The sequence below is a fragment of the Fukomys damarensis genome, unplaced genomic scaffold, assembly GCF_012274545.1.
Source record: "Fukomys damarensis isolate Sample0158 unplaced genomic scaffold, DMR_v1.0_HiC HiC_scaffold_8, whole genome shotgun sequence".
In the NCBI taxonomy this organism is placed as follows: domain Eukaryota; kingdom Metazoa; phylum Chordata; class Mammalia; order Rodentia; family Bathyergidae; genus Fukomys; species Fukomys damarensis.
Genome location: NW_022900920.1, coordinates 15,856,675 through 15,874,138, shown reverse-complemented (window position 1 = coordinate 15,874,138; position 17,464 = coordinate 15,856,675). Strand labels below are relative to the sequence as shown.

Sequence of the window (17,464 nt, the reverse complement as noted above, 5' to 3'; positions counted from 1 at the left end):
TGCCTGCGGCTAGCCTGCACGCCGGGGCGCAGCGAGGATGGGAGGGTCGCAGTCCCTGCAGCCAGCCCCATCCCTCGACTTGAACCAGGAGGTTTCCGAGGCCATGTAAGTGCAGCGCCCGGCCGCCTCAAGGCCCCTGGGGAGGAAGAGAGGCTGCCAGGCTTTGTTAGTGTGTTTCTCTTGATGCCCGTGCAGCCGGAGTTTGGACCGGCCTGGTCTTCAAGGAAGCCTTTCGTGGCTTTACCTGGTGGCCGCTGCTGCTAGCATTTTGTCCTAGGGCTGAAATGGGCATCTGGAAGCCCCGATACTGCTGGGAGCAGAAATAAGCCCCCTGAATCTGGTTTTGCTTGTTCAGCAGCGGAATGCGTGGTTGGGGGCGTCTTGCTCTATCAGCATCTTTTCTTCTTCATCCCCCTCCCCCAGTGGTATTTCCTGCAAAGGAACAGCCAGGAAGCAGTGAAAGCCTCCTAAGGAAGAGCTTTCCAGCGTGGCAGCTCCATGCCCAAGGAGACAGGCTAGTCTACAGGCTGCCACTGCATGGATGGGCAGCTGGTGGGTGCTGAGTCCAGGAAACCTGGGCATCACCCCTATACTCATTCTCTGGTGAACACTGAGAACAAGGCCGCTTGCTATTATTAGTAAAGACAGCCCAACAGCCTTGTCATTGGTGGAGGCAGCTTGACTATGCATGATCCAGGAATCTGATCTTTTCTCTAAACCACAGAGCTAATGCTCTTTACGCTGGATGAGTGTTTGCTGATTAGAATTTCCATTTCTGTTACAGTTGTGTCCATTACCTACCCAGACATGTTTGAGGGTAGGGCGTATTGGCTGGGTCTGCCTGCGGGGTCACATTTCAGCAAGCCAGGCTGTTGTCCCCAGTGGACTTTCCCAGCCCACTCTGAGGTCTGTTCTCTATTTCCCAAGAAATGAGCGTGTTTCAGAGAACATTTCTGGGGACTTGAGGGTGGAGGTAGCAAAGCTGTGGGTTCTTTGAAGTCTTTGATGTATACATTAAAAGATAGCAAGGACTGGCCCGTGTCTCCTAGTATGGATAGATGCCCACAGGGGGCTTCTCTTGGTCCCCACACCAGGGCTTCATTGAGGAGCTGGCACCTCTCAGTGATGCAATGCCGGGCTGAGCCACATGGTTTTCCAGGCTCCAGCTTTGAGCAGCGAATCATTTTTAGGAGCAGGTATGCACTCATGGATGTCTTCATTCCTGTCACTCAAGAATGTATCATCGTACAATGAAGTCGCTTGGCGTTTGAGGGGGTTTTTGTTTGTTTTGTTTGATGTGCGAGACTTGTACTCTGCTGCCCTGCCTCTCATTCAGGTGCAGCATACCGCTGTTAGGTGTGCGGACAAGCCTGCTGTCCTGCAGGACTTCAGCCTCACCAGGGAAGAACAATTGCGGCCAGTGTCTTAGAAGTCTCTAAACTGGAAGTCAGTTAATCAGTGACAGGCGCCAGCCCGATAGCTATTCCAATTCATACTTTCCAAAGCACTTAAGAGTCTCTGAAAGGTTAATGTGACCATCTGTTTGGGGAAATGTGCTCTTCAGCCATTGGAAATTCAGCCCACCAGTCCCTAATATCGCTGCCCTCCTTCCCAGTTCATAAATGGCCTGTGTTCTGTTGTCTGAGGACAGAGCCTGCCGAGATTCAGTTAGGAAGATGTTGCCTTTTAGGATAAACTTCCCTAAGCTTCTGCCCTGTGGAGATAGTGATGTCTGAAGTGCAACTTCCGGCCAAATGGCTGCCTTGGGATGGAAGCTGCTCATCAGATATTTTCACGGTTGCATTGGTTCATACGTACCTGCCTGTGGCTTTTCTCACAGGAACTGCTTACTTCAGAAATGTCTCTGAATATGACCTTTAAAATAGTATATTTACTCATTCACAAAATCCTTCCTTCTGACCCCTAACATTTTTGTTGTAAAACATCGGAAAGAGGAGAAATGTCTGGGATAATGCCATTCCTACCACCTATAACTGGGGCTTGTTTTCTGCTACAAATGTGGTCCTTTGCAGTCTAGAGGTTTTAAAAATGCATTAAGGGAGTACATCTTTTCTGCACAGGCACAAGTCTTTCATAATAGGTTGTATTTCCATGTACCTGAAAATGCATGCATGTGAATAATACAAGAGACGGCGTAAAGGCCCCTGGCGGCAAAGAGCTTCCATTGTAAGATGATGCCATTAGGGCTGCCCGAATGGAGCCAACAAGGGCTGCTCACCTGCTGACAGTTGGAGCCCCTGATGACGGGGAATCTAAGTGGATGCTTCTCCTTTTCACTGATAGAAGACCGGCTTACAGAGGACTGTGTGTAAGGGTAGAACCAAGTAGATTTGGAAGTGACTGAAGGATTTTTTTGTTTGTTTTAGCATTTCTTTCTTTCAGCTTTCTGAATGGGATGCCTTTGCACATCTTTTGTAGCCCAAGTGACAGCATCAGTCTATAGGCAGGCAGTGGGGTGGGGAGGAAGGAAGACAGGAGGAGCAGGAAGACATGTAGAAACTGCATGGTGGGGCAAGAAAGGAGGGTTCAAAGTCACCCTTGCTACTGCCAGGTGTTTCATAATCTGCAGCATCAGCTCTCTCTGAGGCCTGTTAGAAATGCAGATTCTCAGGCCCCACCCCAGACCAGATGAATCAGAATCTACATTTTGACCTGTAATTAGTAAAGATACCCAGGTGATGTGGAGCAGGTTGGAATTGGAGAATCCTTGAACTGGTTGTGTCTCCCCTCCATCCAGGTCCCTGAGAAACTGCTCTCCACTTTTTTAGCTGCCCCTTTCCTGCCTGGAAAAGAAATTCTGATGGCAACAGTAGCCACTTCAGACCAAAAATGGGTAACAGGGAGAGGAATAATTCCACAGTAGAAACCCTGATTTCATTTCATGTTTTCTTTTCTTTCTTTGGAGATTGAACCCAGTGGCTTCTTGCATGCTGGGTGAGCACCCTACTGCTGAGCTACAATCCGCAACCTTGGAAACCCTGATTTCTCAGCAGAGATGGGGAAACTAGCTCAAAAGGAACAGGAAGTACTTGAATCAATATGGTCTTTATCTATTGATTAGCCTGCTCTTCATCCTTCTTCCTAAGTAAACCTGGGGGCTTTGCTTCTAATAATTGAAGCAGCATTAGTAAATTGTCGTTTGTGTGGTTGGAGATCCTGTTCCAGAGTCTCTCCCAGCTTCCACCTTGTTACTATGCCTGGCCACGGAGAGCTGGGGGCCATTGTCATTTGAGAGCTGGTGGAGTAGTTCTGTTACAATGCAGACCGCTAGATGGTGCACATCTCTTTGGTGAACACATGCCTTGGCTCCACTAGATAAACTGGAATGTAGAAACCCTCTGTGGAGCCAAGTGGATGCAAACAGAGAGGCTAGAGGGAGTGAGAGAGAAATGAGGAAGAATGAAGCATCAGGCTCTGGTGATTGAGGCACTGCCAGAGGGTGGGGTAAAGAAAGCAGCGCGCACAAAGTGGGGGGTTTTATGTTGTGGGTATTGCAGTGAGTGATAGGATCCAGGACTGGTTCCTAGGTTTTTGTGTGTATCTAACAAAGAAATGGACATGGCGTGTGATGCTAAGGCAAAATCAGCGAATTTTATTAAGACACTAGTGTGTTCAGAGTGATTGGGCTTGGGCCTACTTCAGGCATGCGTGCTGGGGGTGTCCTGGGGCACCTGCCACTGGGGTCTTGTAGAACATGACTGAGGACAAGATTGACGGGGTGCTGAGTCAGGTCAGCTGCATCTTTTTCCAGAATTTGCTCCGTTATAATTGTATTTATGAGATGTAGTCTATAGGAATGGACCTTCAGGGAGCTCCAGAAGAATGGTTACTGCAGGTCCTGCGGGTCAGGCCTGGTATCCTTACTGTCCTGGTTTGGAAGTTTGGACTTTCCAGGGTAGGCTTAGGGGTCTGTTTTTAATCTCTGCCTCCACATAGTAAGCCACTAGGCTGGTGGGGAGGGATTGGTCCTGGAGCAGTGTTCAGGTTCACATGAGTGGAGGGGAGCATGGGAAACCTCCGTTGTACTATTTATATTACGGTGACTAAGAGAAAGGAGTAGCCTTGGCTGAGACCTAAAAACTGGATTAGGAGCTAGTGTGGGGGAAAGTTGATGAGTTTGAGCTGGGACTCAAGAAGTAGGTGGTGTCAGAAGCAGGTTACAGGGAGAATGGCCTAGACAGAAAAATCTTGGGCACCACCTTGCTAGGTGGAGTGGCTCGGAGCTCTCCACCTGACTGGTCATAGACCAGAAAATGGGGTTCTGTTTCCTTCCATTATTTGTGTGTTTCCTGACCACCTCTGCTTCAGCCTCTGAGCTGTGGACAGTCTGTGATTCTGATCTTACACACCTGCCTTGAAGTGTTTTTCAGAGGTGGGGCAATGCACCTGTGAATAGTCTTGAGCTGGTGAAAGGTACCGAATAACTATAAAAGCACAGATCTCTGTGCCTCAGAATTGCTCCTTTTAGTCATTCAGGAGACCGGAAAGACTGCTGGGTTCCAGCAGGAGTCTTTCTTTATCCCTATGTAACTGGGTCCTTTTTAAAGCCTGATTTCTTGCGATGACCCTTTAAGTCATTTACCTTAAAAGGCAGTATTCCTGGGCCTGGGCGTTAGCTCAGTGGTGCCACAAGGTCCTCATTTCAATCCCCAATACAAAACAACAACAAAAACAAAACAGTATTCCTAATGTAAACTACAGCCAGTTTCTGAGTTCCTGGGAGCAGATTTTGCTTTGGATGTCATTGTTGTTACAGAAGTTTTTTTCTCCCTAAAACTGAATAAGCTGAAAAGTTATCTGTTGAGTCGGAGGGGAGTGTGAGTTCCTAAGGCTTCCTGGGGGTCCCCGTTTCTCTGCCTTTATTCCTAGATAGCTCCAGCCTGACCCTGGATGCTGTGTTCAGATCCTTTAGGATTCTGGCACTTCTCCAGTTTCTGTGTGGGGCACTCTTAGAGGTATTCTCTACAGGTTGGCTGGGGGAAGGCTGAAAGCAAGAACATCGAGGCCTTCCAGGCAGCTCCCAGGCATCGGAGGGTCCTCTCTGCTGGGGCCTGGGGACAGGCTACTCCATGCTGATAGGATAGGTAGCTAGGACTCTGGTATTGGTTGAAGTGATTTTGCAGGCAACTGTTACATCAAGGTCAGGGGATTCTGGGTCAGTCTTCCTCTCAGCCCTTCCATTCCTGTCCTTGTGTTTCTTTCTCCTGTCTGCAGCCTTGTTTCTGTGGCTATATTGTTGGTTGCCTAGGAGACTGTTTTAGCCTGTACTATGATTGGCTGCTCTTGCCAGATGGATCACCAGAGCTAGGGCAGCTTTGAGGGTAAGCAAAAGATGTAGAACAATCCCATCCTTGCCCCTTAAGATTAACGATGTAGACTTAGGCATTATAAACAATTGCTCTGTGAAAACCAGTCGTTCATGGACTCTTGCCTTTGTTCCCAACGGGACAGGGGTGGAGGAGGCTAGTTGTGCGCAGACAGCTGAGTCAGAACTGCTCTCACACACCCATCCTGTGTCGGGTGTGATAGCTCGGATGACACTGGTTCTGTTTATATTTATGAACTCTTGTTAGCAGTTGTTTCTGGAGAGTAGGTGGGTGCTGTTTGCTGTTGCCAAATGTGGAAACAGAGCTAGATGTTGCAGCATCAGTGCCAGGAGAGAAAAGCTTTTTCACTTAGCCTTGCCGAGTAGACTTAGAATGAGTAGAAACTTTTGTGTTTTGTCTTTGTGTGCCAGGCATTTTCATTGTAGACATAGTATATCCATTAATACGGTGAGGTGAGTGAGTTAAGAGATAAGGAAATTGTGTCCTTGGATGGTTTAAATCAAGGAGTCAGCAAACTGTCTGTAAAGGGTCAGGTGGTAACTTTTTAGGTTCCGTGAACCTTAATGCTGTTTTATAGTACAAAAACAGTGATGGAGAACATGTAAATCTCTGTTCTAATAAAACTTCGTAGAAACCGGCAATAGGTTATGAAGGTGTTTGGTGTAGGGCTCAGACCCAGGTCGCCTATCCTCAAGCCTTTGGCCCAGGCAGCCCTTATTCCTCTGTGTTCTCTCCCAGGGAAAAACACGTCTCCTCTTTGCTCATGGATTTAAATAACAGTATGTGTTATTAGCACCCTCGTTTATATCCACGTTGTTAACGTCCTTGTCCAGCTTTGTGTCTCCTCTTGGGTTAAACTCAGACTTGCCATGTCCAGGGTAGAGCTCTAATAACCTTCCTTCTCGCAGAAGCAGCTCAGGGATAGACTGCCTGCCGGCCCTCCCCACCAGCACCCCCAGTTTCATCCTTAGCACTGCCAAAATAATACATAACAAAAATAGGAACAAACCCAAAAATGTGTATTCAGAATAACACAGCCTGAACCAGCTTCCTGTTCTAGCTTATGGCTCTTCATCCACCCAGGTAGTCAAACCAGGAACCTGCAGATCTAGTCTCATTTTCTCCTTTTCCCTCCCCTCCTATCTTTCCCCTCATTTCCTTTCTTTGCAGGAACTCTGTGGCTGTTGAGCACCTAGAAGGTGGCCAGTACAACCTAGAAACCAAGTTTTTAATTTTAATTAGTTTTTCAAATTTATATAGCATCACGTAGCCAGTGGCTGCTACACTGGCTGTCACAGCGTTATATTATTCTGTGTTTCAGTTTCATCCTACTTGGCACAACTTGTAATTACATGATTAACTTAACTGTTTCCCCTAGAGTGAGATAAGGGCAACATGAAGGCTTTTTACTTGTGTATGCTTCTATCCCTATCACAGAGCAGAGCCGTGGAGACATTGTAGATACCAATATATATCTGTTAAATGAAACAAATGAGTGGACATCTTACTAGCAAGAATCATAACCACATCTGTCCTGCACTGGGCCATGAGGAGGGCCCTGCAATCTGTCAGGTATGGCTTTGGCTGGATGCCTCGTTGGTTCTGTGGACTTGACGTGTGGCCACCAAGTCAGTGCGTTCCACACTCTACCTGCAGGGCACCATGGCATGCATCATAGCACCCTCCTGGTGCTGCTGATGAGAGAAAGTGAATCCCTGCCTGAATGCCTCTGCACTGAGCATCTCAGGAAAGATGGTACAGCTGAAGAGCCGGTCCCTTGGATAATTCTGGAGCCCCCGTCCTCACAAACCATGGCCCTGTGCTCTCCCCTTCTTCGCACTTCTCTCTCTGCCTCTGGACGTTTGGCTCTTCTTAGATGTCTGTTGGCTCTCAGACCTCTGTGCTTAGCTTCCCTTAATTCCTGTCCCTTCCCCAGCATCTTTTCTTCCCATCCCTGCGATCATTATCTTCCACCTTTGGAAGCTGCTGGCTGGCTAGACCAGGGACTAACCCAAGTGCCTCAGAGCCTTGTGAACAACACATTACCTTTGTTTCTACCTTTTTAGCTCTTACATGGGGAAGGTGTGTGGGCTGGGAAGCTGGGCCTGCTGTACAATGCTTCCCCTGTGGCTGTACAGTAAATCACGTCGTGGGAAGATAGACTTCCTGCAGGTTTGCACCTCATTTAGAAGGGCTTGTTTCTTCTGCATTGCTACCGTCACCTTTCTCCTGCTCTGTTCTTAAATGGAAGTGCATACAGATGGCTCTTACCTGTAGAATTAATGGCCTTAGTCATTGGACAGAGCAGGAAGGCCCAGGATAGAGGGATGGAGGTAGAGGGACAGCAGCAGTGTCTTTGTGGGCTGAGAACTCAGGCCAGCTTCTGGGCCCAGTTTCTACCAACATCCCAGCTTGTGAAGTTCTATATTCTAAGGATTTTGAATGAGGAACATCACCACCTTAGGAATCACCAAGGGCTTTTGCTTTTGTTTTATGGTTCTGGGGCCAACCTAGGGCCTCACGCTTGCTAAGCAAGCACTCTACCACTGGACTGTACCCCGAGCCCCTGTCACCAGCTGATGTCACAACTTGGTTGAGGGTTCTTTTGCACAGTTCTAATAGAACTCAGGAATTGGCAAAGATGATGTTAGCATCTCTGGGCTGTGAGTGCCAGTGCCTATCAGCCTTTAGTGTTTTGTATCCCTTCTTTGAGTGCCAGTACCTCAGCTCTTAGTGTTACAGCTCCTGGTGGCTCCCATCTATCTACACCTGTCAGCTTCTCAGCACCTGGGGTTTGCTGCCCCTTTGGCACCTTTCGCTTTCAGCAGCTTCTGCTTCTCTGGGCCATTCTTCTGGTCTCTGCAGGTTGTTGCCAATCTCTACTGCTGTTGAGCTCCACTATTCTGCTGCTTTTTGGAGTTCTACAGAGTTAATGGGCCCTAGTATTACTAGCTCTTTTTAGAACTTAGCTCATTGTACCAGAAGTAAGAATCACAAGTAGAGGGCCAGGAATGTAGCTCAGTGGTGCTGTGCCTGGTTTGATTCCTGGTATGGAGGAAAAAAAATCACAAGTACAGAATAGGATTACCCAAGCAAGGCTTTACTGGGACCTGGGCTGCAGCACAGGAAATTGTGCATGGGACGGAGGGCTTCTAGATTGACCTGAGGAGTGTGAGGAAGACCAGCTTCCATGAAGGAGGGGCGGCCTGCACATGCTGAGTTTCCTACATTTTGCAGACCTATTTTGGGACATTTGAAGCAGTGAGGTGGGGATCATCTGGTGGGTATGTGGAGGATCGTCTGGGATAGGTCCATGTTTCAGACCTGCTGTGGCCAAAGTCAGTATCTCCCAGAGTGGCTGTGGCGTGTCTAGGGCAGCCTCAGAGGTCAGGGCAAAAGCTCAGAGAACTGCTGGAGAAGTGGCTGCCTGATTGATGGCTTTGTCATCCTGCAGAAATGGCAGGGCTGAAGTTGAGTTTCCAGGGACAACAGTTGTGTGCCCATTGGGGTTGGAGGACCTAGGATGACAGCAGCAGGTTGGTCCCTCCCGTCATTGTGTGGTCAGATGCAGTCCTCTGCTGCTCCTGCAGCAGCAGCCTGGAACCAAAGAAAGCTAGCAAGGTTACGGGTCTAGCTGGGCTCCTGTCTGAGCTGCTGGAATGACTAAGGCCTAGAATGGCCTAGAGGGTGGACGCCAGATGCTATTGGATGTCCTGGAGCTAGTAGCCCCACGGCCACCTTTGTGGTGTGGGTGAGGGGGACTGGAGTGGTGGCTGCCAGCAGATCACGTGCCCTCTGGCTGTCAGAAGAAAAGCAGGGTCGGATTCCTTCTTCTCTCACCCAACAGAGGGCCCTTTCTTAATAGAAAGGTGTTTTAATCTTACAAGCACATCATTTGTGAAATATCACTTAGAATACTCCAGTTATCATTCACCATGGTCATTTTATTCAGCTGCTTTGAACTTGGAATTTAGATGGAGAAATATATATGGCAGGCTCAAGTCAGAGGCATCCTCCCAGAGCAATGAAGTAGCTGACATTGGAAATTCTTCCCCAGAGGAAATTTTTTGGATAGTTTATCTGGGTTCATCTTCTCTCTTGAATCGTAGCTCCTGTCTTAGCCCTAAAGGATCTTTTTCTTTGGAACTTTGTCTTCTTAGGGAGATCACTTGTAAGGGAGGTGGATATTGACTGTTAATCCTAAATGGGAATTGGCTGTAGCCCACTTAAGACAAAACTCATCCCTCCTGAAGCCCAGCAAGCCCGGTAGTGTCTAGACAGACCATGACTTACAGTGCTGAAACCTGTTGAGGCTAAATTGAAAGCCTTTGTGCTCCAACAGAGAGGCCCAGCTGTGGATGAGTTGGAACGTAGTCAAAGACCCAGGAACATGACTCTAGGCTTTTGGGAATCTTACTATGATGTTCTGGGTCCAGGTTACAGTAGGCTGTTGTTCAGAGATTGAAGCTGGATTTAGAACATGACCTGTCTGCTCTGGCTACCGCTGGGGGAAAAAATCAAGCAGGGAGAGAAGGTCTCTGAGTTGTCCATCTGATTGCTGCTGGTCACCTGGCAGGAGCTGAGTTTCCTTAGCAATCTAAACCCAAGCAAGTGCCACTTTTAATGTGAATCAGACCTGGAATATCAGGAGCAGTCCCATCAAAGGGGCCTCCAGGCAAGATCACTCCTCAGGGTCCTGGTGGAAGTTGCCAGTTGTTCATTGTTACATTAAAGGGAGGTGCCTGGAGTAGTCTGGAAATATTCTCCCCAAGGAAGAAAGCAGGTGAGGCTGGCTTCACTTTTGGGAAGACATCTGCATACATGTAGGTGCCAAACTCTTTTTCAAGGAGGTTCCTGTGGGTTTCTTTTTCTGAGTGGTCCTGGAACGCTTTCCTGGTGGGGTGCAGGGTTGCTGGGAGTGAGGCTTACCACTTACAGCCTTGATTTTTTAGGGGAGCAGTGCACAGAGAGTGAGCAGAGGCTGCTGGGGAGCTGAGGACGGGTGGGCAGAGGGTCTGCTGTCTGTCCCTTTGGCATTCCAGCCAGGGTTTGGGGAATGTAGAACTTTGACTTCTGTGCCAGTGATTGATGGAGTGGGTGTGCACTTAGCAGGCCAGTTCTTGTAACGGGGAATCTGGAACCCAAAGGGTTCCTGGACAGAGCTGCACCCAGAATTACCCTCTTCACTCATGGGCTTTGCCTGTGCCCTTACTGACGTGCCTTTGGTTACAAGTGGAGGAAAAGTGAAACTAATTTAAAAGAGGGAATGTGTCTCCTATGAGTGGCAGAAGGGATTATTACAGGGGTGATTTTGGAATGGTTTTAGAAAAATGGACCCTCCCCAAAGGAACTCTCAGGCATCAGGGCGTGTGGTGTTCAGAATCTCCTCCTTTAAGCTATCACAGCAAACGTACTGTAAGCTATCACAGCAAACGTACTGTAGGCCTCCAGGGCTGCCTTACCTGCTTGATCCCTCGTACAAGCTTCCAGCTGCTGGGGGAGTTTTGTGCCTCAGCCTCTGAGCTGTCTGCAAGTAGAGCCCAGCCGAAGAAGTGGGAACACTGAGAGGAGAGCAGGCTCCTGGCCATGGTCCATGAATGCCCTTCAGCAGCTCAGCTCACATCTCCTGCCCCGACTGGGTGCCAACCTGCACCTGGGGTGACTACTGGTGTTGGCATCTGCAGTGGGCATCTCCAGGTGCCAAGGCAGAGCTCCAGAGCTCTGACCTGAAGGACAGGGGGAAGGGCAAGGAAGAGTGTGGTCATGTGTGGCTGCGACGGTCTGGCAGTGTTTTCTGGAGCCTTGCTGCTGATGGTTCTGGCTCAGCAAAAATGAGCTCCGAGTAAGAAGTGGGGCTGGGGGAGGCCCAGGAAGGTGGTGCTCAGTGCACAGCTGCAGTGACATGAGGGCAGACAGGACCTCAGAGGCAAGAGGTGTTCGTTCCCCACATCCTTCCTGCCTTGTTGTTCTGATCACAGGTGAGGGAAAACCTGCCTGAGCCCGCTTTCTGGACCACACACATGAATGCTCACTCCCTCTCTAGCTCTCGCCCTCTGGCCCAATATGGAGCCATCCCCAGACCAGACCCTGGTGGCCACCAGCTACTTGCCCCCATGGAGAGGACAGTGGCTGGGTAGAGTGGGGGCTGTAGCCAGCACGGCTCTCTCTCCCGCTTGTCCTCCTCTGTGTCTGTGTCTGTTGTGTGTCCCATTCCCGTGCCAGTGGATGGCATGAGTATTTGTTCTCCTGTCCTGAGGTTCCTCATTTTCTCTTTGTTCTCCAACTGGTGCCACCCTCAGACCATAATCTGTGACCTGCATAGCTTCCCCGGGCCAGCGATGCAGGTGGCGTGGAGACTGAGGTTGTTCTCAATAAACTGACGCCCTGACAGAGAGGAGAATGCACCCAGCTAGCACTGAGCAGCCAGCCTGTCTGCACTGGCGGAGCAGTACCAAGCTTGTGCAGTTACCTGCTTAAAAACAGTTGTGGACAAGGGGATTGATCAGCTCTTGGCATTAGCACTCCTGCTTCCTCTCTGTTGCTCAGCGATTCTGTAGATGAGAGTGCCGAGGATGCCTGCTTATATTTGGGGATCCAGAGAAGAAAAGATGCATGAAATGTTCATAAATATTATGCTTGCATTTGCTTGACAGATAAAAATTATAGATATTTATGGTGTACAACATGTTTTGAAATCATTTTAGAATGGTTGAGTCAAATTAATGTGTCATCTCACACTTTATTGTGTAAGAGAACACTTAAAATCGACTCTAGCTGTCTTTCAGTGTACAATGCTTATATATGGTTATTAACTGTAGTCATCAAGTTGTACAGTGGATCTGTTGACCTTTTTCATAAGTGAAAATTTTCTGCCCTTTAATCCCCATCTCTCCTCCGTTCCCTCTCTCCAGCCCCTGGTAACCACTATTTTACTCTGTTTCTTTCTGGCTTATATACATAAGTGAAATTGTTGTGGGTTAAAAAAACACCCCAGTATAATTCCTGGTTAAGAAAAACACTGAGTGACAGATATGCTGTGGGAAGGATACACTAGCATCACCATTCTGAACTGTTCATAACTAGGAAACCTCTCATGCTGGGGAAGTAGAAACCTCAGAACCAGCTGCTTAGACAGGGATATTTCAGAGTATAGCTTCTGTTCTTCTCTTTGCTGCCTCCTGGGTTTGCTCATTACATTTTCCAAGCAAGACTCAATGTCCTATGAATTTCCTGGGTGGTGTTTTTCTCCTGACCCCAAATACAGTCACCCCTTTTAAAGTTCATGGTTGAAATACCTGGCATGGTAGGTAGAGGGGAATGAAAGGTGTGGTAGCAGGGTGTGGGGAGGTTGAGGGGTGAATGAATGCAGGCTTTTCTCAAAATGGTTATATTGCCCACTTCTCAGGGGCCCTGGGAAATCTCTCCATCATATCCCTAAGTGACGTGTAATTGGTAAAAAAATATTAGAAGACACAATTGGAGGAGTCAAGTGACAGAGAAAAGGTGTGGGTGGCTGCATGATGGCTGCAGATGGGGGACTGAGCCCCGTGTACCATGATGGGGTACAAGGGGAAGCACAGGGTCCACAGCCTCATCTGCAGGGAGCTCAGCGTCTACAAGGTATGATCCGAAAATACAGTGCATGTTTATGTTTTTAAAAATGTACGACAGTAAAAAAACACATTGTCATCAGTCCCCCTCAGAATACTCTTCCTCTCTTCAAAAACACATCCCATCGCCATTGCTGCTTTCTGAAGCAGTTCTGGACTCCCTCTTTCATGAGTGTCTTTAATTGTGTTGTCATGGCTGCCTTAGTGGCCTGAATCAATTCAGAATGTTTACTTTTCACGCTCATTTTGACTTTGAAATCCTGAGGACTTTCTGAATGGCTTCAGAAAGTGACTTGAACATAGGATACGTGTGTTTGAAGCGAGAGGGAGTATTTTGAGGGGGATTGATGGCAATGTGTGATTTACTGTAATAATTTTTTAAAAATGTAAGCATTCACCATATATTTTGATTACCCTTTGTATTGGGAGAGGCCAGTGCTAGGCACTTATGGTTATAGGAACCATGGAGCCTTCAGCATCCAATGATGAATACAGGACCAAGGGGCTGAATCGAGGAAGTGTCATTTCGGTCAAGCCAAGAAAGGTATCTGCAGGGCAGGAAGGGCATGCCAGGCAGAGGGAGCAAGGACAGGGCCTTGAGGGCTGGTGGAGGGTGTTTGTGCTGGCCTTGGTCTGAGCACTGCTCACAGGGGTGTGGGAATGGGAGGGATAAGGCCAGGAGGAAATGGCAGGGAACAAAGGTTGTGTAATTGCAGGAGCCTATGCTAGAGTTGTAAGGAGAGTCACAAGATCAGATTTGGAAAAGAGGGAGAAATGAGCTCACTTTTGCCTCTGACTTGCAGAGTGCTCTTGCGTTCACTTGGAGTTTCCACATTTGTAATATAGGTGTTTGGTCAGCCTCACTTCTTACTAGAATTGAGAGCTGGCCTTCGTGTTTCAGGATGGTCCTGGTAAATAACGTCAGCTCTTTTGCCCACTTACCAGCAGTGGCTGGGGATGTACAAGGCTGCCCAACAGGGGAGCTGCTGAGATAGGCTGGGCTGTGTTCTCTAGGGATCTGTGTGGGCATCTCATCCCAGCTCAGGAGAAACCGTAACGTCACGTTACTTAATGCCCTGTATGTAGACACAAAGTACATTTCTTCCCCCTGTGGAAAATGGTGTGCCTTGCAGGTAGCTGTGTGAACTGGAGGTGCAGAAAGAGAGAGACAGACCCTGGAAAGCCACATCTGTCTGTGATTAGTTACACAGTTAGCAAGCAAAGCAGACTAAAAAAAACTTCAGATAAAGCATTTCCCTTTTGGAAGGAGCAGTGGATGACTTTTTGACTGGATTTTGCCTTGAAACTGCAGTTTTTTCTTAACAATAATTTTAAAATTATGATTTTTTTGGTTTCCTTTTTTACCTAGGTTTATTTCTTCCATCCTATTTGAGTAGGACATGTGCGCTTATTTCTGGACATTTGTCTTGGTCTATTTAGGTCACTGAAGCCAAATACCATAAATTGAGCGGCTTATACAATACAATAGAAATGTGTTGCTCACAGTCCTGGAGGCTGGGAAGTCTGAGGTCCACACTAGATCCCTTGTTTAGTGAGGGCTTCCCTTCTGGCCCACAGATGGCACAGTTGCTGTGTCCTTGCATACTGGCAAGGAGTGAGGGGTCTCCATGGGGATTGCTTTTCTCAGGGCGTGAATTCCTCACGACCTGACCACCTAATCATCCCCCAGAGAATCAGCTTCCTAACACCATCATCACCCTGGAGTTTGCATTTCAGCGATTGAGTTTGGGAGAGAGGAGGGACAGCCTCAGACAAGCATCCATGGATAGTGCATAGCTAAGGGTTTGTCCGCTTGGATTCACTTACCTCCCTTCTTCTCTTTCCCTCCTTCTCACCCTGAGACATTTCTTCAATTCCTGGGATGAAAAATGATGTCCAAGGAGAAAGTGGAGGGCATTTGGGACCTCAGTGTTGAAATGATACTTAGGAGGATTTGGGTTATTTTCCATATCTGAGTATTTTTGCATTCTCCAGCAGAAATGCCTTTTCCTTGATCACTAGTGTCTTTATTGCTCAATTTCTATTTAAGTTTCCAGGATACTGACTGATGGCTCAGTGGGATTGTCATTAAGGACTCAGGCCTGGCATTGGCCATTTCCTCTGTGGTCTTGTTGATCCTGAGCAGCTGAGCCCCCTAAATGAATCCCCTCTGGTGCTGGCTTTTGAAAAAAAAAATGTGCCGTGGATATGGCAAGACTCAGAGCTTCTCCATCTTAATTTTAGGCCAAATTTGTCATCTTCTCCATTTGTACTAGAGCAAGCGCGCCTTTCACCCAGTAGTGTAAACCAAAGCTCAGGCCAAATGCTTCATCTTTTTCTTTTCTTATTTCTGATGATGGAGCAACACCTCCTGTGATTAAGACAATAGATAAGTCCCTAATTATTTTACTTAACTTATACAAAATTCATGCTGAGACCAGAAGCATGAATTTAAATAGCAAGCACATTGTGGTGATGGGTAACTTTGAGGCTTTGAAGGAACAGGCTTGAGAATGCCCGGGGCAGAGCCGGCCTTTCACATCTCTCATGTCGTGAGCATAAGCGAGAAGGCTGGAGCCTGCTTATAAATCATGGCTGAGAGGTGAGATGAAGAGAAACAGCCCGGTGACCACTGTCAGATTTATACTTTATTTCTTTTATCATGCATTTGAGTAGGTTGTCAGCAAGAAGGTCAGCTCTGGAAGACTATTTTAACTCAGCTGGGTTATTGCCACAAATCCTTAACTGTGAGACAGTGATGCTTGTTTGATGTGGGAAATCATATCTGTTCATTGGAACTTTGTTATATGTAATTGAAATCCGAGGATACTCATCAGCCTGTTATATTTAAACCACTGATTATGGCTCTGATGCTTTTGCTGCTGTTAAATCAGCTGGCATGTAAATGATTTCAGAATCTTTTGTTTCTTAGATAAAACTGTTTCCTGTGTAAATGATAGTGCAAGTAAAAACAAATGCTTGTTTTAGCTGAAACCACAAAAGGATAACCTGGAATCGGGATCGCTGTTCTCTCCTTGACACCTGTCACTTTAGCCTCCTCCGGTCTCGGGTCTAGCCACTTCCCACACCTCTCCATGTCCTCTTTCTTTTGGATGCAGTCAAGTATCTGCTTCTGTTCACTTCCTGACTCCTCATTTTTCCCAGCAAGACCCACATCAGGGTCATCACCACAGCCCACCTCTCACCTCCTGGCGGACTTCCTCCTCCCTTCCACTGTATTCTCCCAGATAGCCCAACACCCATTCCTTGTACTTTGCTGGCCTCCTTCCCACCTCTTGGCGTGCCTCCTCCTCTGCCTGGACGCTCTCCAGGCCCTCTTTGATGACTGGTCTTCTAGGGTGAAGGGAAGCACCCTCAGTGCTTACTGAAGCCTACAACAAACTATCAGCACTGCTTCTTTCTGGTCGGGGAGTTTTTCTCTGATTAGCTGTGAATTAATTCAGTAAATATTTGAGTGAAGTTTATTGCTTAATTTTACAATTCCTCGCTCACAACCACTTCAGCATTGTGGGCGTGTGTGTGTGTGTGTGTGTGTGTGTTGAGTGTGTGGGAAGAGCAAGAATATCACATTTTTTTTCCTCATCACTCTGCAAACTCATGAATTATTGGAACAGCTGTCCCCCAGGTACAGCAGGTTTTAGAGAAGATTAAAACAGGGCTGTGCTTTAGGTTTCTCTGATGTTGAGGTGGTGGATAGTCATTTTGATCGTAGAATTCTAACACTTTAAGATTTTAAGGATTATGGATTTTAAGGAAATCCCTTCTAAGTGCCCAGCACTGTACATGTTGTTTTCTGGCTGCGACCTCAGCTCCCAGAGTGGCCCCATGTGCAGTGCAGTCACCTCCTGTCTTCTGTCCACAGTGCAGACAAAGAACCTGAGGGCCAGGACTGTTATCACCTGCTCCAAGTTGCGCACAGTATGAACTTAAAACCAGATATGTTGATACACAGTTTTTTTTTTGTGGTAGTTATTGTGCTGTTTTCCCATGTAATTTATGTATTTTAGTCACAGAAGGTGCTTTTTAAGACTTTCATCAGGTCAGAATTTATAATAAGTGGGTCAAAGACTGAGATGATGATTTTCCTGCATATTTATGAGAGAACAGTGTGAAAATATTCTGCAGCAGGCAGTGCCTTAGAAAGAAGTGCTTTACACAAATATGGAGCATTACTCTTGAACTACAATTAGTGTGGTGTCTACAAGCCATTCTCTTCTGTTTTATCATGTGAAGAAGTTGGAAGAAAGGAATAGTGGATTTCAGTTCTCTTTCCTCTTTGTTTTATCAAAGTGTTGTTTATAGACCTTGGTAGAAAGTATGCTTCTAAAACTTTCTGAATTTCAGGCTTTTTGCTAAGGTATATTGGCCATTCCCCTTAAATCTAGGTTTGTACATTTTTTTCCCCTGAATAAAATCATGATTGAGACTTTCTGCAACACATAATAGAACACAGGTTGCCTTTTTTTTTTTTTTTTTTTTTTTTTT

The 17,464-nt window shown here is 47.2% G+C and overlaps 1 protein-coding gene across 7 annotated transcripts in view; it reads left to right on the top strand.

Moving 5' to 3' along the window:
- The window catches only part of Tacc2 (transforming acidic coiled-coil containing protein 2), a 186,859-nt gene that overhangs the window by 112,897 nt on the left and 56,498 nt on the right, over positions 1-17,464 (top strand). For 4 of the 7 annotated variants that reach the window (XM_033761385.1, XM_010632757.1, XM_033761384.1 and 1 more), the window contains exon 1: positions 7-105. The exons of the other annotated variants lie outside the window; for them this stretch is intronic. In XM_033761385.1, the coding sequence (XP_033617276.1) occupies positions 38-105 (68 nt within the window). In that variant the 5' untranslated portion in view covers positions 7-37. Of the gene's footprint in view, positions 1-6; positions 106-17,464 lie in introns of those variants that run through there. 7 annotated transcript variants of the gene reach the window in all.